The following is a 26,077-nucleotide window of genomic DNA, read 5'->3' as shown; positions in this document are numbered from 1 at the left end:
AAATGCCCTCTGCTGGGCTGCCACCATCCCTGAACTTTTGACAGAGGCAAAACTACCTCAAGGTCCTCTCTGCTGATCTTAAAACCCGATAAGGTTTCGGGAAGGAGGCACTCTCAGATATTGGGGGCCTCCGGCATTTAGGGCTTTAAAGTGAGCATCTTTGAATTGGGCCCAGGAATGAACAGGCAATCAGTACTTGTGTTCTTCCAGCGGCAAAGGCATAGGGTCCCTTTGCCAACAGTCTGCAGTATAGTCCCTGATTCACAGAGCTGCAGTTGGAAGGGACATCTAGTCCAACCCTCTGCAAAGCGGGAAGCGAGAGTCATTCGCCTGCTGTGCAAAGAAGAACAATGTGCTACTGGAGGAGGACCAAACACGGCGTCCTCTTTGGACAGTCTCCTCGCTCACCTGGGTGAAATTCCAAGTTGCTTAAGGTGACCAGGCGAGGACCCATAAAACCAAGGCTGGGATCAGCATTTAACTGAAACACCAGGCCAAAAGGAAATACATACATACATACATACATACATACATACATACATAGACATACAGACAGATGCCTTCATCCTTTTTCCTACAACCCAAATCTTACAACGGCTGCCCATTAACCCACAAAGGAATTGGCTGCACTGCAAACTAGATTGCCTTCAATTATTGAATAGCACCGTTGTCAATACTGACAGGCAAATGGAAAGTTACAGAGCGCCAAGCAGAGACTTAATAATATGTAACTTGATTATTCAGTCTTGTTAGCGTGGGATGTGGAGGGAAAAACAAATATTTGCATGTGTATAGTTGTGTTTTTAGTGAGGGGGGGGGGAAAGAATTTTGTAAAGGTAACTTTCAAAAAAGAACAAATAATGTACCCACAAATAATCTTGCTTGATTTCATGCTGGCAGGGGGTGGGGAGAGAAAACGGGGCTCAGAGGATATGCCCCCAAAGGACACCCATCCTCTGACCACACACACTTGAGGCCCATCTCCGACTGCTTCAGGGTGGACTTCAAGCTTGACCCTCGACAAAACACCCTATGCACTATTCAATTATTTAAAATATTGCATTGATGAGATACCTTGTCCACTGCAGACCTTACCTGGGGCGGGAGGAACTAAACCAACTGGGTTCCCGACAGTAGGAAGTGAGGGACTGCAGGCCTGATCTTTCTCCTAACCCTCCCCCCCCATTTGACAGGTAGGTAGGACCACCCACTTGTCAATCATTTGATACAATCATGGTTCCAGATGATAGGTCAGTAGGCAGTTTCTACCCTCCTGTTGAAGTTGGAGGAGTCAAATTAAAACTGCAGGATTTAACCCTCCTTGTTAATTCTTCGGGTTCCCTGCAGGGAACTGGTGACTGCAGCCTACCCAGCAACATTCAATCCCCCTTGATGGGGCAGGGGGGTTAAATCCTGCTTTCGGCAGGGTTGATTTCCCCCCTCCCCTCCATTTGCCTTTGCCCAAGAAAGAAAATAGATGCTTGAAATGTGAACACTGTCAAAAAGTCTTGCCTTCTCCAAGAGCCTTAAGGATAGAGGTGGCCTTGCCGTGAGGAACATACTGAGTCGAGACCATTAGAAACACAGAACTGTTGGAAGGGACCCCGAGGGTCATCTAGTCCAACCCCCTGCAATGCAGGAATGTTAACTAGGAGGAAAAAATGGTTAAGTCCAGTCAAAGGTGACTGGTGTTGCGGCGCTCCATCCGACCTCTGCTTAAAGAACCTCCAAGGAAGGAGAGTCCATCTAGCTCAGTGTTGTCAACACAGACTGGCAGCGACTCTCCAGGGTTTCGGGGAGAGAATCTTTCCCACCTTCTGCATTCAAAGCAGATGTTCTGTCACTGAGCTACGGCCCTTCCTTGAGGCAAGGGGGCTGATTTTGAGTGCCAATCGGGTGGCGTAATTTTGCCTTTAAAAAATAAAAAGCTTAAGGTAAAGGGACCCCTGACCATTAGGTCCAGTCATGGCCGACTCTGGGGTTGCGGCGCTCATCTCGCATTACTGGCCAAGGGAGTACAGCTTCTGGGTCATGTGGCCAGCATGACTAAGCCGCTTCTGGCGAACCAGAGCAGCGCACGGAAACGCTGTTTACCTTCCCGCCAGAGCGGTATCTATTTATCTACTTGCACTTTGACATGCTTCCGAACTGCTAGGTTGGCAGGAGCTGGGACCGAGCAACGGGAGCTCACCTCGTCGCAGGGATTCGAACTGCCAACCTTCTGATCGGCAACTCCTAGGCTCTGTGGTTTAACCCACAGCGCCACCCGCGCCCACTATCTTAGCTTAGCATGTTTTTAATTCTTCTTCACTACCTGCGGAGTCAAGCTGTAAGAAGCTGCAGACTCTCCCTGCTGTCCCACTGAAGAGCACAGAGTGTTCCATGCAGGCTTTCTAGAGTGGCTACTCTGTGATGATGTCATCTTGAGCAAGGTGCCGCCTCCTTAAAGAAAAACGCTCTAGGAAGCCTTCAAAGAAAGTAAGTGCTCAGCCGAGCTGTCTGAGAATGGCTCTGCTACCATTTCCGGAAGAGGCCAACCAGTTACAGAATAGGGCTTATGGGTTGGGGGCTGGAGCACGACATCATTTTGCATCTCCCTTGCGCACAATGAGGACAGATTCCTGACTGGCACTCTTCCCCGGCTTGATGTAACCGCCTCATCTTATTGACACCAGCCCACGATAGCTCAGTGTAAAGCAATCAAAAACACATTAACTAAGAAGTAAGTCCTTCTGGTTTCAAGGAGCCCAGCATCTAAGAAATTGCACCATGTCTTGTGTCAGTGGTGGGATTTTGTCCCCGCCGCAATCCTGCGTTCCATTGTTTTTTGTTTTGTTTTTGTTTTTTTAAAATTTATTAGGTAATTCAACAAAACATATTATCTTAAAACATATCATCCTTAATTTTTTCCTCATTTTCCCCCTCCCCCCTCCCTCCCATAAACAACCCGCCCTCCCCGCCCTTCCAACTTCCCTCCGTTCCAATCTCTGGTTTCTCCACAAATGCCATTCTCTGCATGTTACAGAACTGTATAAGTCCTTAATTTATCTAACTAGTGATTATCAATAAAAAAAATTGTGTGTTTATTCAAAGCCTGCCAAGGAGTCCAATTCACTTTGTTGCGACTTTTGGTACTTTGTAAAAGGTTCCCATTTCTCTTTAAAGTCCAATTCCTCTTTAAAGGGATGCGGGTGGCGCTGTGGGTTAAACCACAGAGCCTAGGACTTGCCGATCAGAAGGTCGGCGGTTCGAATCCCTGCGACGGGGTGAGCTCCCGTTGCTCGGTCCCTGCTCCTGCCCACCTAGCAGTTCGAAAGCACATCAAAGTGCAAGTAGATAAATGGGTACCGCTCCGGCGGGAAGGTAAACGCCGTTTCCGTGCGCTGCTCTGGTTCGCCAGAAGCGGCTTAGTCATGCTGGCCACATGACCCAGAAGCTGTACGCCTGCTCCCTTGGCCCATAAAGCGAGATGAGCGCTACAACCCCAGAGTCAGCCACAACTGGATCTAATGGTCAGGGGTCCCTTTACCTTTACCTTTTATCCTTGTCCCGTAGTTTATGTGTCAATTTTGCCAGTTCTGCATAGGCCATCAGTTTCTCTTGCCACAATTCTTTAGTCGGGATTTCCTCAGTCTTCCATCCTTGTGCTATTAAGACTCTTGCTCCTGAGTTCCATTGTTTGTCACTTGGCTTTCAGGTGGATTTTCTGATGTCTGATAAGGTGCGAGCTGGCGCTGAAGCTCCTCCCGCACTCGGAGCATTGGTACGGCTTCTCCCCGGTGTGGACGCGCTGGTGCCTTACGAGGTGCGAGCTCATCCTGAAGTGCTTCCCGCAGCTTGGGCAGGCGTAAGGCTTCTCTCCCGTGTGGGTCCTCTCATGCGCCAGGATGTCTGAGCTCTTGCTGAACATTTTCCCGCACCAGCACTTGTAGGGCTTCTCGCCCGTGTGCGTCCTCTCGTGAGCGATCAGCGTGGATTTCTGGCTGAAGCTCTTCCCGCACTCGCGGCACGGGAACGGCTTCTCCCCGGTGTGGGTCCGCATGTGGGTCACGAGGTTCGAGCTGGCACAGAACCTCTTCTCGCAGTGAGAGCACTTGAACGGCTTCTCGCCCGTGTGGATTCTCTGGTGTCTGATGAGCAGCGTGCTGGACGTGAAGCCTTTCCCGCACTCGGGGCACTGGAACGGGTTCTCGCCCGTGTGGCTCCTTGTGTGTGTGATGTAGTGTGACTTCTGGATGAAGCCCTTCCCGCACTCGGAGCATCTGTACGGCTTGGCCCCCGTGTGGATCCTCTGGTGCCTGGTGAAGTCTGAGCTCAGGCTGAAGCTTTTCCCGCACTCCCAGCACTTGTACGGCTTCTCCCCGGTGTGGGTTCTCTGGTGCGCCGTCAGGTGGGAGTTCTGGTTGAAGCCTTTCCCGCAGGTCAGGCACTTGTATGGCTTCTCCCCCGTGTGGATTCTCTGGTGGCGGATAATGTCGGAGCTCACACTGAAGCTCTTCCCGCACTCGGAGCATTTGTAAGGCTTGTCCCGTTTCTTACAGCTCCTCCTGCTGATCACAAAGTCTGGCCTCCAGCTGTGGCCTTCGCTGTCCTCCTGGATCTCTCCTGGGGGGACTCTCTGTTGTACTGTAGATCCACCAAGTCCTTCGTAGGCACCCCAGAAAGGAACAGAGTTTCTTTCTCCCTCTGAAGGGCAGCTACTCAGCTGTGTCTCCAGTCCCCGGTGAAGATGAAAAACCCCTCCTTCCGTAACGCCCTGGGGAGGGCTCTCTTCGCCCCGTACAAATGTGGGCTCCTCCAATCCTGTGGGACACTCCGTGGGAAATGTCTGCGCCTTCCGCTTGCAGAGAGAGTCACTGCCTGCTGGAAGAAGGAGAGAACTGTGATGGTGTTCAATTTGTCCTTGTGATACAGTGGTACCTCAGTTTTCGAACGTAAAGGTAAATGTAAAGGGACCCCTGACCATAAGGTCCAGTCGTGGCCGACTCTGGGGTTGCAGCACTCATTTCGCTTTATTGGCCGAGGGAGCCAGCGTACAGCTTCCGGGTCATGTGGCCAGCATGACTAAGCCGCTTCTGGCGAACCAGAGCAGCGTACGGAAACACCGTTTACTTTCCCGCCAGAGTGGTATCTATTTATCTACTTGAACTTTGACGTGCTTTCGAACTGCTAGGTTGGCAGGAGCAGGGACCGAGCAACGGCAGCTCACTCTGTTGCAGGGATTCGAACTGCCGACCTTCTGATCGGCAAGTCCTAGGCTCTGTGGTTTAACCCACAGCGCCATCTGTGTCCCTTAAATAAACAAACCAATAAATAGCTCTCAATGACCTGGTGTAGTATGATGCCAGGTGATTGACAGGTGGGTGGCCCCACCCACCTGCCCAAGTGGCTTATGGAGGGATCCCTTTTCCTCTGGTTAGAGCTCGCCCCCCACCCCTGCTGGAGACAGACCTTTGGCCTGCTGCAGCACAGCACTTATTCATATTTTGCTTTATTGCGTACCTCTTCCATCGTGAAAGACACGCAGTTGGGGATCCAGAACGGTGGTCTCCTCATGGTCCTCTTGCATGACTCCCTTGCGTGGGGTTCTCTGCTCTTGTGGAGATCCCAAAGGAACTCAGGTTGAAATGCAGGGCAGCTTCTCCGAGGACGAGTGCAGCTCCTGAAACAGTAACCTGAAGGTCATCCTTGCTGTTCCTTCCCCTGTCCACCCCTCCTCATTGGCTAGGTTGCAATGATGTCACAGAATGTTCACAGAGACCTATATTATTTTATTGGCTGATCTTCAGCCAAAACTCTTGGGAGTAGATTACAGGGGTAAAATATTGAGGGGGGGCCCCCGGAAAATATATCAGAGGCAGGACAGATGAAATATTCCAGGATAAAACATCCACAGATGGAGAACAACCGCCATCACCCGGCTAGTGTAGGAAAACCGCTGCAACGACCTCCCTGATAGGCAGCCATCCAGCCTCCATTTAACAACTTCTAACGAAGGCAAGGAAACCACCTTCCATGCTGACTTCTGCTTCGGAACAGGATATATTTATACGAATTCTTCAAAATTTCACGACCCCTTAAAAATTAGGTGAGGAACCAAATGCTGCATAATACTGTTTTATAATTTATGATAATTTGGAATTTAAATGTATTTTCATGTAATGTTTGATACTTCCAGCTGATGAAGGTGAATACATCGAAACAGGGCCCTGTCCTGGTTTCTGGTCCATAATTGACTTCTGACTTCTGCTCAAGGATTGAAACTAAGATCTTCACGTCAAATCTTACTATGGACTAACATGAACTTATCTCTACTCATAAACTCTTACCTTTAATACTGTAACAAATTATTGTGTTATACATGTCCTTATGAGTTTGAGATCTCTGTTTGAGTTTGTAATCTCTATTTGAGTTTGTAATCCTTGTCAGAATACATACTTTTGAATGGATTAGTTTTTGTTACAATTGACTATTGATTTGCGAGTAGGGACCACTCCCACTTTTGAAACTTATACAGTGGTACCTCAGGTTAAGTACTTAATTCGTTCCAGAGGTCCGTTCTTAACCTGAAACTGTTCTTAACCTGAAGCACCACTTTAGCTAATGGGGCCTCCTGCTGCTGCCGCACCGCTGGAGCACGATTTCTGTTCTCATCCTGAAGCAAAGTTCTTAACCTGAAGCACTATTTCTGGGTTAGCAGAGTCTGTAACCTGAAGCGTATGTAACCTGAGGTACCACTGTATTGGCCAGAGTTCTTGGTGTGCTTTTTTCTTGGTATATTTAATAACAAGAACTCCAACTTATTTGACTTCTGCTTCGGAGGCAGAGATGATCCTGAACGACAGTTGTTGGAAACCTTAAGATGGGAGAGGCCTCTTGTGCTCAGGTCCTCCTTGCGGGTTCCCAACAAACGTCTGTTTGGCCACTGCAAGAACAGAATGCTGGACTAGATGGGCCATAGGCATGATGCGGCAGGCTCTTACGTTCCATGTTCAGAGTAGAACCATAGAGATTGGTGAACTGAAGCTATTCGTTTCTACTGAGTTCAGCGGCCCTATTCTGAGCGGGGCTAGCATTGGTGCCAAACGCCTTGCTCTGCTTTCCTTTGCACCCCATCAGTGAGACCGAGAGGAGGGTCTTGTCATCTGGGCAGCCCAGGATCTCCAGACACACTGCCCAGGCTTGCGCCCCAATGAGATCACTTTGGTGCTGCCCCCAGAGATGGAAAGAAGATAAGGTCCCTGTGACGTTAACATATGAGAGTGCTGGAGGTGAAATAGTTAAACAGGTTACCCAATCAGGACCCAGGGGGTGGAGTCAGAGGGACTATAAAACCAGCTCTGGGAGGGGTGAAGGGAGGAGTTTGTTGGGAGTTGGGTGGTTGGTTGGAGTGGGAGTGAATTGGGATAGAGTCTGTGGGTAGGTTGAGTTAGTGTAGCGAAATAAGCTGAGTCAGGAACAGTTAGGGGCTAGGAAGACAAGTAAATATCTGAGAGGTGGTTTAGTGAGTGAGAGCAGGTAGCGGAAGTTATAGGTCTGGATAGGCACCCCATGATTGCAATTGACCGATACCGTTTATGAAACCACACGCTTGTTAAACTGCAATAAATAAACAGAAGTTTATGTTCCAATTTAACCCTGACTGGACTCAGGATTGTACCAGGTAGGGCCTGGGTGGTGGCAGCGAGAAATAAAGTGGTGGCACAGGGATCAATAGACGGTGAAACATCCGGGGACCCTGTGTGATTGCCACAGTCCCTACCTGAGAAGTTAATAGACTATGCAGAAATGCCGAAAATGACCGGAAGAGTCAGAAATCAGGAAGACCAAAATTTTAATAAGGAATGGGGAAAATTTATAACTTATCTTAAAGACCATTGCAAACAGATAAAATTGTTAGTAGGATTGGAATATCGCTTGTAGTTTAAGATTGAATTCTGGACATAATGGAAGAGGCAAAGGATCTGGAGCAGCAGTTCTCAACCTGTGGGTCTCCAGATATTGTTGGACTACAACTCCCATCATCCCTAGCTAGCAAGGCCCAGAGCTCAGGGATGATGGGAGTTGTAGTCCAACAACATCTGGGGGCCCACAGGTTGAGATTCTGGAGTATCATAAAAGATACCCATAAAAGATGGGAGGAAATGATTAACAATAGAACCCACAAAGGGGAGGATGGAAGTCCAGGAGATTCCTAGGAATCTTGTTTTTATTATTTATGTTTTGATATATCTCTGGAAGACCCTCAGGAAGACCCTCACAGAAAAAAGTGTTCTCGCCATGCTTGAGGTTGCAAAGCACAGCACCTGCTCTCCTATCCACCTAAATCTCCCTTTGTGTAGAGATTTCCAAAAGGGATACATGACAAATCTGAAGAAACATGAATCGTGTAGGCTGTTTATGTTGGCCAGATTTAACATGTTTCCCTCGGCGGTAGTGAGAGGAAGATACTTAGCTATCCCAGAATCAGAGCGTCTCTGCAAATGCAGAAAACAGGAACCCGATACTCTGGAGCATATATTCTTTTCCTGTGATTTTGGCAGCTATGCCAGAAGACAATTATTTGAGGCCCTAAAATTTAATAGACAGTTTTTTACACAACCAACTGTTCAGGACCTGCTGGCGGACAGCGATGATCAAATTACTTTAATAACGGCTGAATTTTTAAGTGCTGTCCATGAAGAAAGAATGGGCCATGATAAAGAGACTTAGTGGTTTTTAATGGTAGGTGATGTTGCTGTGTTGTATTATATTATTTATGTACATTGATTTATTTTTTGGAGTTAAGAATAGGACTGGGAGAAATTGTGTTCGCTGAGCCCGTATTTTATACAGTCTGTATATGATGTTTGTTTGTTAATGTGAGGTGTGATATGCCTAATAAAGGATTTTGAATTGAAAAATATGTAAAATATGTAAAATTTTAATTTGAAAAACCAAATAAATTGAGTTTACTCCCTGCAGAGTTCCAACTTCCCAGCAACCTTTAAGAGACTACAGTGCCCAGAATTCTTTGAGAATTATGGGGGGGAGGGTTTCAGATGCAGTATGCGCTCAGCCTGAAACGGCCTCCACCCCGTTTCTAAACAAACTGGGAGCAAGAGGGGTTGCATGCAGTAAGGCAGGGCCATCGGGGGCCCCTAGGGCCCGCCATTTGCTTGCAAGAGCTGAACAACAACCCCCCCTCTCCATGCATTTAACTCACCGCTCCTTTGAGATCTGCTCCTGCCCTTCAATACGGCTGCCCCTCCTGCAAGCAGCTAGTCCTCTGGGTCAGAACCAGGGTCCAGGGGGAGCAGCTCCGCCCAATGGCAGAACAGGAAAGGGCACCGGTATTTACACTCTGCCAGCAGCCTCCTTCAAATACGTATTTATGAAATCTCTCTGTGTGTATTTGTGTGTGGCGTGCTTTCCTCCAAGCCTCTCTAGGCCTCCCAGCTCTGTCACTTTAACCCCTTCCAGTAGCACCTTAGAGACCAACTAAGAAATGGGAGTGCCTGATCACCTCATCTGTCTCCTGAGAAATCTCTATGTGGGACAAGAAGCTAAAGTTAGAACTGGATATGGAACAACTGATTGGTTCAAAATTGGGAAAGGAGTACGGCAAGGCTGTATATTGTCTCCCTGCTTATTTAACATATGCAGAATTCATCATGCGAAAGGCTGGGCTGGATGAATCCCAATTAAGATTGCTGGAAGAAATATCAACAACCTCAGATAGGCAGATGACACAACCTTGATGGCAGAAAGTGAGGAGGAATTAAATAACCTTTTAATGAGGGTGAAAGAGGAGAGCGCAAAATATGGTCTGAAGCTCAACATCAAAAAAATGAAGATCATGGCCACTGGTCCCATCACCTCCTGGCAAAGAGAAGGGGAAGAAATGGAGGCAGTGAGAGATTTTACTTTCTTGGGCTCCACGATCACTGCCGATGGTGACAGCAGCCACGAAATTAAAAGACGCCTGCTCCTTGGGAGAAAAGCAATGACAAACCTAGACAGCATCTTAAAAAGCAGAGACATCACCTTGCTGACAAAGGTCTGTATAGTTAAAGCCATGGTTTTCCCAGTAGTGATGTATGGAAGTGAGAGCTGGTCCATAAAGAAGGCTGATCGCTGAAGAATGGATGCTTCTGAATTATGGTGCTGGAGGAGACTCTTGAGAGTCCCATGGACTGCAAGAAGATCAAACGTATCCATTCTTAAGGAAATCAGCCCTGAGTGCTCACTGGAAGGACAGATCGTGAAGCTGAGGCTCCAATACTTTGGCCACCTCATGAGAAGAGAAGACTCCCTGGAAAAGACCCTGATGTTGGGAAAGATGGAGGGCACAAGGAGAAGGGGACGACAGAGGACGAGATGGTTGGACAGTGTTCTCGGAGCTACCAGCATGAGTCTGACCAAACTGCGGGAGGCAGTGGAAGACAGGAGTGCCTGGCGTGCTCTGGTCCATGGGGTCACGAAGAGTCGGACACGACTAAACAACAACAACAACAAAGTTTGTTTTTGGACGAAAGTTCAAGAACAAACTTAGTTGGTTTCTAAGGTGCTACTGGAAGGATTTTTTTTTAAAATTTTGTTTTGACTACTACGGCAGACCAACACGGCTACCTACCTGTAACTTGAACCCTTGCCTGCCTGCCTGCAAAACTTGAAAGAAAAAGGAAGACTACAACACTTACAATGTAGCGGATATTATGGACAATATGGAGAGAAACAAAATATGGATTATGAAATCATCTGCAGTTGAGAGGGTGTGCAATAGGACCCATGGAGAGGAAGGTGGGAAGTCCAGAGATTTGGAGAAATCTCTAAATATGGATCTCTATCTGACTTTTAGAAGACACCTGAAGGCCCTGTTTAGGGAAGATTTTAAATGTTTGATGTTTTGTTGTATTTTTAATATTTTGTTGGAAGCCGCCCAGAGTGGCTGGGGAAATCCAGCCAGATGGGCGGGGTATAAATAATAATAATAATAATAATAATAATAATAATAATAATAATAATTAATAATAATGTAATTTGGATTGTTATAACTTTATGTTTGTGAAACCAAATAAAAATTATATAAACAAGAAAAAGAAGACAAAGGTGTGAGGAAGAGGAGATCTGGGACTAGGAGTCTCGTTCTCTGTCTCGGCACCCCACAAGCTTGCCATGAGATTTATTTATTTTTTTGCAGATTATTTATTTAAATCAGGTTTCCTCAACCAGATCTCCATGCTGAGGGCTACTTTTCCAACAGAAAAGGCAACCTACAGACTTTATTGATGCTGAGGGGCCTCTCCCATTGTTTATAATTTCCATTTTGATTTTTAGATGATTTGGTCCTTTTTGTGATTAATTTGTGTTGTTTTATGCTGTTTTTTGTAGTGTACTTCCTTGGTATTTTATGTGCAGGAGATATATAAATATTTTTTATAAGTAAATGAATAAATGTTTCTGGCCACCAGCTTGGATGACTTTAAAAGAGCACTAGACAACTTTGTGGAGGAGAGGACTACCAGTGGCCACTGGTGATGCAATAGGAGTGTGTGTGTGTGTGTGTGTGTGTGTAGAAAGAGAATCTACTTTTGCTTGCAAAAGTTTCCAGCTTATTCCTACCAAATTATAATGCCATCATTTATTATTACTACTTTACTTTTTTATTATTACTTTATTATTATTATTATTATTATTATTATTATTACTTTTTTGTTGTTGTTTAATCGTTTAGTCGTGTCCGACTCTTCGTGACCCCATGGACCAGATCACGCCAGGCACTTCTGTCTTCCACTGCCTCCTGCGGTTTGGTCAGACTCATGCTGGTAGCTTCGAGAACACTGTCCAACCATCTCGTCCTCTGTCTTCCCCTTCTCCTTGTGCCCTCGTTCTTTCCCAACATCAGGGTCTTTTCCAGGGAGTCTTCTCTTCTCATGAGGTAGCCAAAGTATTGGAGACTTAGCTTCACGATCTGTCCTTCCTGTGAGCACTCAGGGCTGATTTCCTTCAGAATGGAGAGGTTTGATCTTCTTGCAGTCCATGGGACTCTCAAGAGTCTCCTCCAGCACCATAATTCAAAAGCATCCATTATTTGGCGATCAGCCTTCTTTATGGTCCAGCTCTCACTTCCATACATCACTACTGGGAAAACCATAGCTTTAACTATACGAACCTTTGTTGGCAAGGTGATCTCTCTGCTTTTTAAGATGCTTTGTATTTGTGAGAAAAAAATGCTGTAACGCTTTTGCGCAGTTACAAGAGCAAAGAAAGATCTTAAAACTTTTTTAAAACAAACCACCAAAACAGTTGCTCATATTCTCAGCATCCACCGGGCCACTAATAATGAGCGACGGCTTCTCTGCTCCCCTGCCTGCGGGGAAAACAAACCAACCAACCACTCCTATGTTATTAGTTTCCGAAACCCCTCACGTCTCTTCTTATTTCCCGTGTGGGTATTCGAAGGGTTAAGGCAGCCGAGCGCCGTCGAACGAAACTCCTAGAGAGGCGAAGCGAACTTCGAAGCCGCGCTTTGTGGGAACGGGAGTGGGAGGGAGACTCCAGGGGAGGAGAAGAAGAAGGGGGGGGGACACGAGAGTTCCTTCCGGTTGGAATGCTCGGAGCAGCTGCACAGCAGGAGATGAATGGAGGCCGCGTGGTATGGCAAGGGAAGGTTCGAAGCGGGGATGCGCAGCGGGCCGGGGGCGCGCGCGGAGATGCAATGGCAGGGCCGGGAAGGGCGGGGCTGCTTGGGGGGAGGGGGGTGCAGGAGGGGTGAAAGCGGCGCAGCCCCCAAGGGAGTTCTCGCCCTCCTCTCCCCCTCTAGGGAGGTCCTGCAGCTGCGCCCCGCGGGCCCAGAGACACCAGCTCTGCACGCAGAGGGTCCCGGGTTCAAATCCCGACATCCTCATTTCGGGCTGGGAACGCCCCCTGCTTGAAACTCCTGGAGAGGCGCTGCCGGCCAGTGTGGGCAGCGCTGAGCTGCATGGATCCCCACGGTTTGACTCTGTGCAAGGCGGCGCCCTGCGTTCCTATCCAGGAACGGGATGAAGTCATCTCAAATGTGAGGGAGAAGCAGAAGGCGTGCAGAAGGTGGTCCCAGATTCAGCCCCCGACATTTTCATGTAGGGCTGACTGCTGCCAGTCAGTGCAGACAGTGCTGAGCTAGGTAGAATAATAGAATTGTAGCGTTGGAAGGGACCCAAGGGGTCATCTGTTCCTCAGTACTGCCAGAGGCGTAGCCCAGCCATGCATCTCTTCTGGGAATAACACCATGGATTGGGCACCTGAAGGCTCCGCGGTGCCCAAAAGGGCCAGAGGAGGTGGTAGATAGGCAAACTTGGCCCTCCAGATGTTTTGGGACTACAGTTCCCATCATCCCTGACCACTGGTCCTGTTAGCTAGGGATCATGGGAGTTTGCCTATGCCTGTGGTAGACGGGACTCCCTGCAGGCTCTGAGTGCTCGAGTGCTCGGGGCTCAGGCGCTGGGATTCTGGTGTGCCCTGCCCACCCCACAGGCCACCCCAGGCGGCTAGCTATGCCGTTGGCACTGCAGTACCTCAAGGACTGCCTCTCTCCATATGAACTAACCAGACACTGAAATCATTCACTGAGGCCCTTCCTCCTGTGCCTCCTCCGCAAGAGGTCCAGCGGATGACAACACGAGAACAGGACCTTCTCTGCAGTGGCTCCCCATTTGTGGAATGCTTTCCCCAGGGAGGCTTGCCTGGCACCTTCATTATATGTTTTTGAGCACAATTCAAAGTGTTGGTGTTGACCTTTAAAGCCCTAAACGGCCTTGTCCCAGTATACCTGAAGGAGCATCTCCATCCCCATCATTCTGCCCGGACGCTGAGGTCCAGCGCCAAGGGCCTTCTAGTGGTTCCCTCATTGCGAGAAGCCAAGTTACAGGGAACCAGGCAGAGGGCCTTCTCCGTAGTGGCACCCGCCCTGTGGAATGCCCTCCCACCAGATGTCAAATAGATAAACAACTACCTGACATTCAGAAGACATCTGAAGGCAGCCCTGTTCAGGGAAGTTTTTAATGTGTGACATTTTAATGTATTTTTAATCTTTCTTGGAAGCTGCCCAGAGTGGCTGGAGAAACCCAGCCAGATGGGCAGGGTACAAATAATAAATTATTATTATTATTATTATTATTATTATTATTATTATTATTAATCTTTAGGCACCAGGCCAAAACGTTGCTCTTCAACCAGGCCTTTGGCTGATTAACATTCTACACTCTTTTAAATGTGTTTATAGGAGGGGGGATTATTATTTAGTTTTTATTTTAACTTTTTGTTTGTACTTTTACCTTGTGTTTTTAGCTTGTGAACTGTTCAGAGATCTTGTGATGGGCAGTAGATAAATCTAATAAAACAAACAAACAAACAAAGCAATGCAGGAATCTCAACTAGATTATACATGACCAATGGCCATCCAAACGTCTGCTTTAAAACCTCCAAGAGTCCACCATCTCCAGAGGGAGTCTGCTTCACGGTCAGAATCACCGATCTTGTAATGTGAATCCATTGGTTGCTGCGTCTTCCATGTGAGAGCCCTTTAGATATTTGATGATTCCATCCTAACTCAGTATATGGCAGCCATGGATGTATCCCACCCTGGTCTTCCCATCTTAAAAAAAACCAACCCACATTATTCCAAATGATATGTAGAAAGTTAAATCAAGAGGGATGATAAATCATGAATCCAGCAGCATCTGGGAGTCCCATAAAGTTCCCCATTAAGAGGTTTGTCTAGCCCAGAATTGTCTGCTCCAATCTGTAGTGGTCCTCCAAGGTCTCTAGCAAAGGTTCTTTCCCATCACCTGATTGAAATGTGAATGAATAATCTAATCAATTGTGGCCAAAGGTCAGGGGATGGTGGGAATTCTAGTCCAGGAGTGCTTTATGGAATCTCCCCCCGAAAGGCAGTAGATCTCCAGTAAATAGCCATGGTTGATGGTGCCTCAGCTCAAAAACTGAGTCTGGTAAGAGAAAAGATGTAGAATTCTTCTGAACAACACAGAAAAAAACCCCAAAGTGCAGCTTTGATTCAATGCAAGAATATATTATTGTTATTATCAGTGTCGTTATTATTAAAAATTTGTATACTGCCCTTCACCCGTATATCTCGGGGAGATTTGTGACATCAAATTACAACATAAAAAATACAAAATACATAATAAGAACGAAAACATACCACTAACCGCCCCCTCCCTCAACACATTTCAAAGGGATGTCAATCAGCCAAAGGCCCGGTTGAAGAGGAACCTTTTCCCCTGGCACCTAAAGGTGTATAAAACGTTACAGTAACAAACTGACTTCCCCAATTTTGTTGTCATTTGTTGGATGGGTGAGGTTCTTGACCAAGACTTTGACCTGAATAATAAAGTTAAAATGAAGCTACTTTACACAAAGCCAGACCGTTGGTCATCTAGTTCAGTACTGTCTATACCTGGATCGGAAGAGAGTCTCTGCTCCGGAGGCCGAATACAAGTTTTTCTGCCTCCTCTTAGGACAACTGCTTTGAATGGGATTGAAAGAGAGCAGGCCGTCAAATGAACATGTTGATCTCTCTCACTCTAGTTCACGTGTCTCCCAGTTTGGGTTTCAAAGAGAACGCGATCTGTGACCGCTAGCCTCAATGGCTACGTTTTACCTTGACAGTTGAAGGCAGTACTGTATATGCATCTGAATACCGATTGAACTGGAAACTGCAACTAATCAACTAAAACAATCCAGAATAAAACAAATTCAAGCTTCAAGGAAAATATTTCAGATCCTGCTCTAAGTGACATTTTGCTTTCGCCATATTTATTTACCTACTTAATTTATAGAGCTGCTCCACAGCAGAAGCACTCTTGGAAGCCATGGTGGTGTAGTGAGTAGAGTGTCGGACTAGGATGTGGGAGATCAGGGTTCAAATCCCCACTTGGTCATGAAGCTCGCTGCATGACCTGGGAGTCAGTCACAGCCTCTTAACCTACCTCACACGCTTGTTGTAGGGATTAATTGAGGAGCAGGGTGACCCAAGAGCTCCCTGGAGAAAAGGGTGGGATATAAACGAGCTCTTCTGCTCACCAGGCAGAGGGCCTTCTCAGTGGTGGCACCCGCTCTGTGGAATGCCCTCCCATCAGATGTCAAGGAAATAAACAGCTGTCCGACTTTTAGAAGACATCTGAAGGCAGCCATGTTTAGGGAAGTTTTTAATGTTTGAAGTTTTATTTTATTTTTTATTTTTATTTCCAAAACCGAAAAAAGAAAAATTTCAAACATCAAATTCAACATCCATATTCATTTTCTAACAGAAATCTATTACATAATTAACTAAATTAAAATATACCTAATTACTCTAAACTTCTCTTTGCTGTATACAAATATAACAGTTAGAGATCTTATATTAAAGCTTTTATATTATAAAAAATATTTCAAATTTCCCTTCACCCATGTGTGATCTCTTTTCCCCATCTTATTCTTCTTCTGTCTTGTTGTGTTGTTATAATTTAATCCTTGTTCAGCTGATTCTTTTATTATTTCCTTGCTTACCCCTGCACGTTTTACACGTTATCTATTAATATTCCAGTTCCGGAACCATATTTTTTCATATATTCCTTCACTGAAGGTTTTATTTTGTTTATTAGTGTTCTGTTGAAAGCCGCCCAGAGTTGTTATTATTATTATTATTATTATTATTATTATTATTATTATTATAGCCAGATGGAGATGTCAGTCGCCAGCCTGTCATCCAGAAATCTCCACGTGGTCGTAATTGGACCCGTAATTGAGCCTGGCATCTGGGGGATTTTGAACCCTGCCTAAGAGACTTCAGTTTGGCCACTCCAGGAATGCAAGACTAGACGGGCCTTTGCCCTGATCCAACAGGTCTCTCCTTATGTTGTTTTGTTTCTGTGTCTTTCCTCCAGGAAACAGCTTCTTTGGAACATGATTTGCTCTCGTTTCTAGACACTCAGCGATCCCCAATTAAAATCTGGAGAGAGGTGGAGAGACCTTGGGAGCCTGCCCTGCAGGAGCGAAGTTGCCGCAATGTCTGCTGATCAGGGAGCGCTGCCAGATTTGGGTGCCACGTTCCCAGCCAAGCTGGATCGGACTGTGCCATCGGTGACGGAGGAGGAAATGGAAGAGAGGGAGGAGGAGGAGGCTGGCGCAGCAGACCCCATGGCGTGGGCAGAAGGAAATGATGGTCCCGGTGTCACCCAGGCCGTCAATGTCAGGGATTATTTGCCGAGTTTGCCAGGCCAGCGGGTTAAACACAAACCAGGGCTGTTTGTGGAGTCACAGTGGCGGGAGCTGCCAAGGGCAGCAGACTCCCAGAGCTCCGATGAGAGGAGCCCGCAGAGATTGGACTCTCCACACCAGAAGAATTTCCCGACTTTGCCACCTTCCATCAAACTGGAGACGGAAGCCACCAGATGCCCCACAGAAGAGTGGGAGACCGAAACCCAGCCTGGCCTTGGCAGGGAGTCCCACGAGGACCCGCCGAGCGTGGATCCCTCTGGGCCCCTGCAGGAAGAAGGGGCCCCGGACGAGGACGCGGTCATTTCGGAGATCCAGCGCCAGCGCTTCCGGCAGTTTTGCTACCGGGAGGCGGAGGGGCCCCAAGAGGCCTGCAGCCGCCTCTGGTTCCTCTGCTGCCGGTGGCTGAAGCCGGAGAGGCACACCAAGGAGCAGATCCTGGAGCTGGTGATCCTGGAGCAGTTCCTGGCCGTCCTGCCGCCGGAGGTGCAGAGCTGGGTCATGGAGGGCTGCCCAAAGAGCTGTGCCCAGGCGGTGGCCCTGGCGGAGGGGTTTCGGGAGAGGAAGAGGAAGCCCGAACAGCTGGAGGAGCAGGTGGGGTGAGGCGCATTGTTTGGGCATGGATGCATACGAGTTTTATGCAGCACTGCATAACATTTTATTTTTTGGGGGGGAGGGGTGATCCATTTCGTCTTTTGTTTCTTATTTATTTATTTAAGTACCTCAGGTTAAGTACTTAATTCATTCCGGGGGTCCGTTCTTAACCTGAAACAGTTCTTAACCTGAAGCACCACTTTAGCTAATGGGGCCTCCTGCTGCTGCCGCCGCGCCGCCAGAGCACAATTTCTGTTCTCATCCTGAAGCAAAGTTCTTAACCTGAAGCACTATTTCTGGGTTATCGGAGTCTGTAACCTCAAGCGTATGTAACCTGAAGCGTATGTAACCCGAGGTACCACTGTATTCCCTAGATAGCTCAGTATTTAAGCACCGTATTTTTCGCTCTATGAGACGCACCAGACAATAAGACGCACCTAGTTTTTGGAGAAAACAAGGGGGGGGGGGGATTCTCAATCCCAGAAGCCAGAACAGCAAGAGGGATCGCTGCGCAGCAATCCCTCTTGGTGTTCTGGCTTCTGGTATAGCTGCGCAGCCTGCACTCGCTCCATAAGACGCACACAAATTTCCCCTTACTTTTTAGGAGGGAAAAAGTGTGTCTTATAGAGCGAAAAATATGTGCTCCCTAGCCAGCATACGAAGAGTCTGGCAGCTGCATCAAGCCAATGACCCATCTAGTCCAGCATCCTCTTCTCATATTGGCCGACCAGATCCCCAGCAGGATCCCAGCAGGGGATCTGGTCCCCACAAGTGGGACATGAGCACACTTCGCCTCTGCTCATCAGCAATCTCCGCAACAGCCGGTATTCAGAGGCATATACTGCCTCTGACCCACGAGAGGTCCGGAGGGTGGCAATGCGAGAACAGGGCCTTTTCTGCATTGGCTCCCCGTCTGTGGAATGCTCTCCCCAGGGAAGTTTGCCTGGCGTCTTCATTATACAGTGGATGCTTGGGTTGCGAACGTGATCTGTGTGGGATGCACGTTCGCAACCCGCAGCGTTCGCAACCTGCGTCTGTGCATGCGCGGGTTGCGATTTGGCGCTTATGCGCAAAGTGCGATTTAGCGCTTCTACGCATGCGTGACCGCCGAAACCCGGAAGTAACCTGTTCTGGTACTTCCGGGTTTTGGCGGTCTGCAACCTAAAAAAACGCAACCTGAAGTATCTGTTACCCGAGGTATAACTGTACACCTTTAGGCGCCAGGCAAAAATGTTCCTCTTCAACCAGGCATTTGGCTGATTGACATTCTTTTAAATGTGCTGTGGGGGGGGGATGATTGGTTTGTTGTTGTTCTTATTTTTATTATGTATTTTATGTTTGTTGTATTGTCGTTTTATGTCATGAACCGGTCTGAGATCTGTGGGTGAAGGGCGATATACAAATCTAATAGATAACAACAACAACAACAATAATAATGTATTGGTAGTTGTATCTATTTCAACTTCATTTTAACATTCTTGCATTGGAACAAAGGTGCACTTTGGTGAGGGGGTTTTCCTGCATTGTTCAGAAGAATTCTAGATACTTTCTTTGGACCAGACTCCGTTTTGGAGCTGAGCCACCATCAACACTGGCTATATACAGTGGTACCTCGGGTTACATACGCTTCAGGTTACATACGCTTCAGGTTACAGACTCCGCTAACCCAGAAATAGTACCTTGGGTTAAGAACTTTGCTTCAGGATGAGAACAGAAATCTTGCTCTGGCGGCGCGGCGGCAGCTGGAGGCCCCATTAGCTAAAGTGGTGCTTCAGGTTAAGAACAGTTTCAGGTTAAGAACAGACCTCCAGAACGAATTAAGTTCTTAACCCGAGGTACCACTGTACTGGAGATCTGCTGCTTTACAGGAGATTCTGTAAAGCAGGGACGTGGCATTACAATTAATAAAATTAATAGAACATAGCCATTGTGGCCAATAGCCATTGATAGCCCTCTTCACAACATTTTCTAATCCTCTTAAAGGCCTCAAAGTTGGTGGCCATCACTGCCTCTTTTGGGGACACACCTTATAGTTTAACCATGCGCTGCTTGCAGATGGACTTCCCTTTACATGTTCTCCTAACTTTTGGCCCAAATCTGCCATCTCCACTTGTTGGTTATTCTCTGCGCTAGCTACTGTCCCCTTCCCACCTCACCTGTATGAAATTTGATGAGAATTCAGGTTCCCTATGCCATTGAAATTCTACTCAATATTGATCCAGAGCAGATTCTAGTGTATACCGTATTTTTCGCCCTATAGGACGCACTTTTCCCCCTCCAAAAATAAAGGGGAAATGTGTGTGCGTCCTATGGAGCAAATGCAGGCTTCGCGGACCTCTCCGCAAGCAGCGGGAGCGCTCCCGCTGCTTGCGGAGAGTTGCCTGCATGCCGAAGCCTGCGCGCGCTGAGCTCAGCGCGCCCAGGCTTCGCGGACCTCTCCGCAAGCAGCAGGAGCCAGCGCTGGGCTCCCACGGCTTGCAGAGAGCTGCCTGTTTGGGGACTGGGGTCGGGGGAAGCTCGGGCCTCCCCTGCCCCAGCCCCGCGCCTGGGGGGGGGAAATAATTTTTTCCCTTTATTTCCCCCCAAAAATCTAGGTGCGCCTTATGGGACGGTGCGTCCTATAGGGCGAAAAATACGGTAGTTAGCAGAGTAAAAACTTAAACACGTTGTGGGATTCCCAAAAAATAAACCAAAGGAAATGGATATTTCATCCAGTAGAGCTTTACTGCTCCTGAAGGCAAATGAGCATAATGGTCACAAATTCAATGCATTCAGGATTGGCACTGTCCATAAGAAATCCAGTAGCAGCAGAGTTAACTGAAACTTACAATAACTTATAATAAGACTAAAGGCTTAACACTATCTATGTACCAAACACCACACCAGGAGGAAAAGAGACAGGAAGAGAAAGTGTGAGACCCAGGCTCTTCTGGCCTTATTATTATAGCCAGCATGACCTTGACAGAAAGAGATAACAGGACCAGTTTAAGCCAGCTGTACTCAGCTTCTCTGAAGGAAAGGAATAACCCAAACATCATTAACCTTCTGCTTTTTTCTTTCACGCAGAGAAGAAACCTTCAAGGTCCCTCTTGAACTGTAATAATAATAATAAAAATTATTTATACCCCGCCCTCCCCAGCCAAGACTGGGCTCAGGGCGGCTAACACCAGATATAAAACAATTGATTGAAGTACAACTTAAAAAACAAGATTAAAATACATTAAAATGCAGCCTCATTTCTGCAGAAACTCAAAAACTTTTTTTGGGATGAAACATCAAGTCTTTACCAAGGCTAACTATCCAGACTGCTCCTACGTGGGCCAGAAAAAAGCCAGGGAAGTCCCCAAATAGGAGTTCCATCACAGATGGAACTATGCAGAATAGGAAAGATCTCTATACATCAGATCAATACTTTCTGTACTAAGAAATGCAAACTGACACCTTAGTCCTGCCCTCTCCTGCTCTCTGTCCCTCTGTGCCAGATGGGATCTTTGTTTCTGTTTCAGGTGCCAGCAAAAGAGAGAGGCCTGGATTTTGCTGCGGCAGAAGAGGCTCTGCTGGACTGCGACCCGAACCGGGCGTTTGGGGAGGGTGACACGGTTGCTGCCAGCTCGCTGGGTAAGGATTAGCAGGGTTTCGGATGCTTTGAAGCCTAGATTCAAAGGGTGCTCATCAATGGTTCCTCTTCATCCTGGAGAAGAGTGACTAGTGAGGTGCCACAGGGTTCTGTCTTGGGCCCGGTCTTATTCAACATCTTTATCAACGACTTGGATGATGGACTCAAGGGCATCCTGATCAAATTTGCAGATGACACCAAACTGGGAGGGGTGGCTAACACCCCAGAGGACAGGATCACACTTCAAAACGACCTTGACAGATTAGAGAACTGGGCCAAAACAAACAAGATGAATTTTAACAGGGAGAAATGTAAAGTATTGCACTTGGGCAAAAAAAATGAGAGGCACAAATACAAGATGGGTGACACCTGGCTTGAGAGCACTACATGTGAAAAGGATCTAGGAGTCTTGGTTGACCACAAACTTGACATGAGCCAACAGTGTGACGCGGCAGCTAAAAAAGCCAATGCAATTCTGGGCTGCATCAATAGGAGTATAGCATCTAGATCAAGGGAAGTAATAGTGCCACTGTATTCTGCTCTGGTCAGACCTCACCTGGAGTACTGTGTCCAGGTCTGGGCGCCACAGTTCAAGAAGGACACTGACAAACTGGAACGTGTCCAGAGGAGGGCAACCAAAATGGTCAAAGGCCTGGAAACGATGCCTTATGAGGAACAGCTAAGGGAGCTGGGCATGTTTAGCCTGGAGAAAAGGAGGTTAAGGGGTGATATGATAGCCATGTTCAAATATATAAAAGGATGCCACATAGAGGAGGGAGAAAGGTTGTTTTCTGCTGCTCCAGAGAAGCGGACACGGAGCAATGGATCCAAACTGCAGGAAAGAAGATTCCACCTAAACATTAGGAAGAACTTCCTGACAGTAAGAGCTGTTCGACAGTGGAATTTGCTGCCAAGGAGTGTGGTGGAGTCTCCTTCTTTGGAGGTCTTTAAGCAGAGGCTTGACAACCATATGTCAGGAGTGCTCTGATGGTGTTTCCTGCTTGGCAGGGGGTTGGACTCGATGGCCCTTGTGGTCTCTTCCAACTCTATGATGCTATGATTCTAGATGAGGCCTAGGTGGACTGGCCTAAGGTTTCTTCCAATGAGGCAGGGTCCTCAGTCTCTGTATGCCAGAGATGGGGCAGAAAGTGGATTGTGATTATTTCTTGGTTGTTCACCTGAAGACCGAAGCATTTCTGACTCACAAGGATTTAGCAACAGCAACAGGAGAAAGACTCCCTCCTCAAAGTTTGGGAGTCAAAATGTCTTGTTGGAAAACTGATTTTTAAAAAAAGTGTTATGTGGGGGGGGGGGAATGAGAGAGAGACATTGCACATACCTTTGTAAATCAAGAAAATCTTTAATAAATATACATTAAAAAATTGTAGACCTATTTTAAATTAGATTACCTGGCAAAAGCAAGCTCACACCTCTCGCAGAGTTTGTTTAAGGTAAGAGGCATGTTCATTATCTCCTCAGGGTGAAACACAGGATATAAATGCAGCAAATAAATAAAAGCAGCACACACACGGTTCTTTTCTTACCACCCCTTCCTCTTCCATCCCCTCAAGAACCCTGTGACGTAGCTCAGACAGAGAGGCAGCAACTGGCCCAGGGAGCTGCATGTCTGGATTTGAACGCAGATCTTCCTGGCCTTAATCTGGCAACGGTTACTACCACTCACACAGAGAGGCTCTGCCTTGAAAAGGCGCGTTTCATAGGCGGTCATTGTATGATGATGGCCGTAGCTCATCTTGAACCCTAAGCAGGCTTTCAAATTCTTCTCTCCTGTGTGGTGTAGTGGTTAAGAGCGGTGGACTCGTAATTTGTTGAACCGGGTTCGCGTCTCCGCTCCTCCACATGCAGCTGCTGGGTGACCTTAGGCTACTTACACTTCTCTGAAGTCTCTCAGCCTCACTCACCTCACAGAGTGTTTGTTGTGGGGGAGGAAGGAAAAGGAGATTGTTAGCCACTTTGAGACTTCTTCGGGTATTGATAAAGCAGGATATCAAATCCAAATCCTTCTTCTTTCTGTCTGCCTCACAGGCGAGGAGCCGATGACCCCCAACGAAGAACGAGATCGGCCAGAGCGTTCCGATGACGAAGACGAAACAAGCGGGGTTGTGATGGACAGCCTGGAAGAGGAGGGGGAGCCCCGGTGCGTTAAGCCCGAAGAGGCCTCTGGAAGTTGGCCGGGGCCCAAGGAGCATCGAGGAAGTTCCCCAGGGGCGAAGCTCGTTTCTCCTCAGGAGAGGGACGAGACGCTCGATGAAACCGTGAACCAGCCGAGGATCCGCACGGTGAAGAACGAGGACACCGGCGGAGGGGACGCCAGCGGCTTCCCGGACAGCTCGAGCATCATCGAGTTCAAGGTGACGCACACGGGCGACATGCCTTACAAGTGCCTGGACTGCGGGAAGAGCTTCAATTACAGCACCAGCCTCGTCCGGCACCAGAGGATCCACACAGGGGAGAAGCCGTACAAGTGCTTGGACTGCGGCAAGTGTTTCTGCCAGAGCTCGGGCCTGACGATCCACCAGAGGATCCACGCTGGGGAGAAGGCCTACCAGTGCCTGGACTGCGGGAAGAGCTTCCGGGTCAAGTCTCACCTGGTCCGGCACTCCATCATCCACAAGGGAGAGAAGCCGTACAAGTGCTTGGAGTGCGGCGTCGGCTTCTGCGAGAGGTCAGAGCTGAGGATCCACCAGAGGATCCACACGGGTGAGAAGCCGTACAACTGCGCCGACTGTGGGAAGAACTTCTGCCGGAAGGCGGATCTCACTCTTCATCAGAGAATCCACACGGGGGAAATGCCCTACACGTGCCTCGAGTGCGGGAAAGGCTTCCGGTGGAGCTCGAACCTCATCACGCACCAGAAGACGCACTCCGGGGTGAAGCCTTTTGAGTGCGCCGAGTGCGGGAAGAGCTACTATTCCAACATGAGCCTTATCCGTCATCAGAGAGTCCACACGGGGGGAACCCCGTACATCTGCTCGGACTGCGGGAAAAGCTTCTGCGACAGCACCAGCCTCACCAGGCACCAGAAGATCCACACGGGCGAGAAGCCCTACGTCTGCCTGGATTGCGGGAAGAGCTTCAACCGGAACTCCAACCTTATCTCTCATCAGAGAACCCACACGGGGGCCAAGCCGTTTCTGTGCGCGGACTGTGGGAAAAACTTCAGGTCCAAGTCGGAACTGCACAGGCATCACATGGTCCATGCGGGAGAGAAGGGTGAGAAAAGTGCGGCCGGTGGGGATCCCGAAGTTCTTCCTCGCGAGAAAACCCACAGCGAGCAGGAAGTTAGAAACGAATAGAGGAGCGCCGGGGAAGAGATCTCTTTCTTCTAAGAATGTACTAATCCGTGCAATGTATCACCCTGCCCGTTGATGTACTTTGACACTCTGCCTTGCCTTTTTCTTCTCTTCCTTTGCAGTCCCAAGAATTTAGGTTTCTCTCCTTCTCGATTTGGACAGCCATCATTACATCTCATGCCAGCTTCTTAATTTTTCTCCTCCCCTTGGGGTTCATGAGACCCCCCCAAAAAAACTCCTTCCCCTCTTTCTTCCCCCTGCCCCGGGGTAGGGGGGTTCGTGGGAAACGTTTTTTAAAAACTGCATGTTTCGCTCTTCTGCCTGCTCAAGCTGGGATCCACAGGAAACTTTTAAAATGACAACTTCTCCATTTTTTATTTTTTTGAAAACCATGTTGTTATGTGCTGATTATATCATGAATTGCTAATTGCATGATTTGAAATAATTATATTCCCTTTTTTGTTTTTTTAAAAAACACTAATCTTTTTGGCATTTTCCTTTTGGGCACTTGGCCGGCACCACATTCCAGGATCTGCTGTGGTCTGGCTGCTTCTATGCCTTGGTAACCGAGCTCAGCTTCTGCTGATAATCTCTCTCTCCGCCCAGAGACTGGCAGGAGACCTTGCACTCTCAATCCTACAGGGGCGTGTCTTAAAAATCACGCAAGGTTTGCTACTCAGATCTATCTATCAGCAGCATATAGGGATGAAAAATGGCTAATACTCTAAGTATTTAAATAATGTAGGGTTTTATTTTGTTCTTTTTGAAGTACTTACTCCTAAGTTATCAGGAAGTGTTTTGAAGGCCTGAAAGGCAGAAACTTAATAATATTGTTTAAGATTAAGCTTCCTTCCTAACAAACTTTGTCTGAGTTCCTCTTAAGAACCCTTTCCTGTATGTCTGTTTTAAAAAATATGTTGCTTTGCTCCTGTTATGTCTTGCATGATATTCCTTAGGTGGCAATTTATTCTTCTTTCCCCCTCTCCTCCATAGCTAACATGTTCTGAACATGTTTATTCAGTAAAATTTGTCTAAAGATCTGTTCCAGACGTAGTCATTATCACCTGGGTTGTATTATTATTATTATTATTATTATTATTTATTTCATTTATGACTCATTTTCTGTGAAGCATCTCAAAGTGATTTCACAATACAATGCATGAAATCTATTGGAAAAACCATTATTATACATAAAAACATTATCGCATCTAACACACAAACAGACTGGGGTAAAAAATACCGACCTGTAAGGCTTGTTGAAAGGGGGAAATCTAGGAATAAAAGCAGAGTGATCCATTCTTATGATTATCCCCCA

At 47.5% G+C, this 26,077-nt stretch overlaps 2 protein-coding genes across 2 annotated transcripts in view; one reads left to right on the top strand and one right to left on the bottom strand.

The window, feature by feature from the left end:
• Positions 1-3,522: 3,522 nt before the first annotated feature.
• On the bottom strand, positions 3,523-5,602 carry LOC128409274 (zinc finger protein 135-like). The gene is made up of 2 exons (XM_053379618.1): positions 5,503-5,602; positions 3,523-4,863 (listed from the first exon to the last, which is right to left on the bottom strand). The coding sequence occupies exons 1-2, from the start codon at positions 5,567-5,569 to the stop codon at positions 3,683-3,685; spliced, it is 1,248 nt and encodes a 415-aa protein (XP_053235593.1). The 5' UTR covers positions 5,570-5,602; the 3' UTR covers positions 3,523-3,682.
• Positions 5,603-12,520: 6,918 nt separating this feature from the next.
• The window catches only part of LOC128408803 (uncharacterized), a 31,080-nt gene continuing 17,523 nt past the window's right edge, over positions 12,521-26,077 (top strand). The window contains exons 1-4 of the mRNA XM_053378824.1: positions 12,521-12,637; positions 16,908-17,832; positions 21,339-21,450; positions 23,495-24,758. Coding sequence (XP_053234799.1) covers positions 17,029-17,832; positions 21,339-21,450; positions 23,495-24,758 — 2,180 coding nt within the window. The 5' untranslated portion in view covers positions 12,521-12,637; positions 16,908-17,028. The remainder of the gene's footprint in view (positions 12,638-16,907; positions 17,833-21,338; positions 21,451-23,494; positions 24,759-26,077) is intronic.

Source organism: Podarcis raffonei, chromosome 2, assembly GCF_027172205.1.
Source record: "Podarcis raffonei isolate rPodRaf1 chromosome 2, rPodRaf1.pri, whole genome shotgun sequence".
Taxonomy (NCBI): domain Eukaryota; kingdom Metazoa; phylum Chordata; class Lepidosauria; order Squamata; family Lacertidae; genus Podarcis; species Podarcis raffonei.
Note: the sequence above shows the minus strand (reverse complement) of the source record. Positions and strands in the feature narration are given on the sequence as shown.

Bases quoted from the DNA above. Each gene is read 5' to 3' on its own strand.
- LOC128409274 (XM_053379618.1), bottom strand. From the start codon at position 5,569: ATGCAAGAGGACCATGAGGAGACCACCGTTCTGGATCCCCAACTGCGT. The intron at 4,864-5,502 runs GTACGCAATAAA...TCCTTCTTCCAG, and splicing joins TGTCTTTCACGATGGAAGAG to CAGGCAGTGACTCTCTCTGC.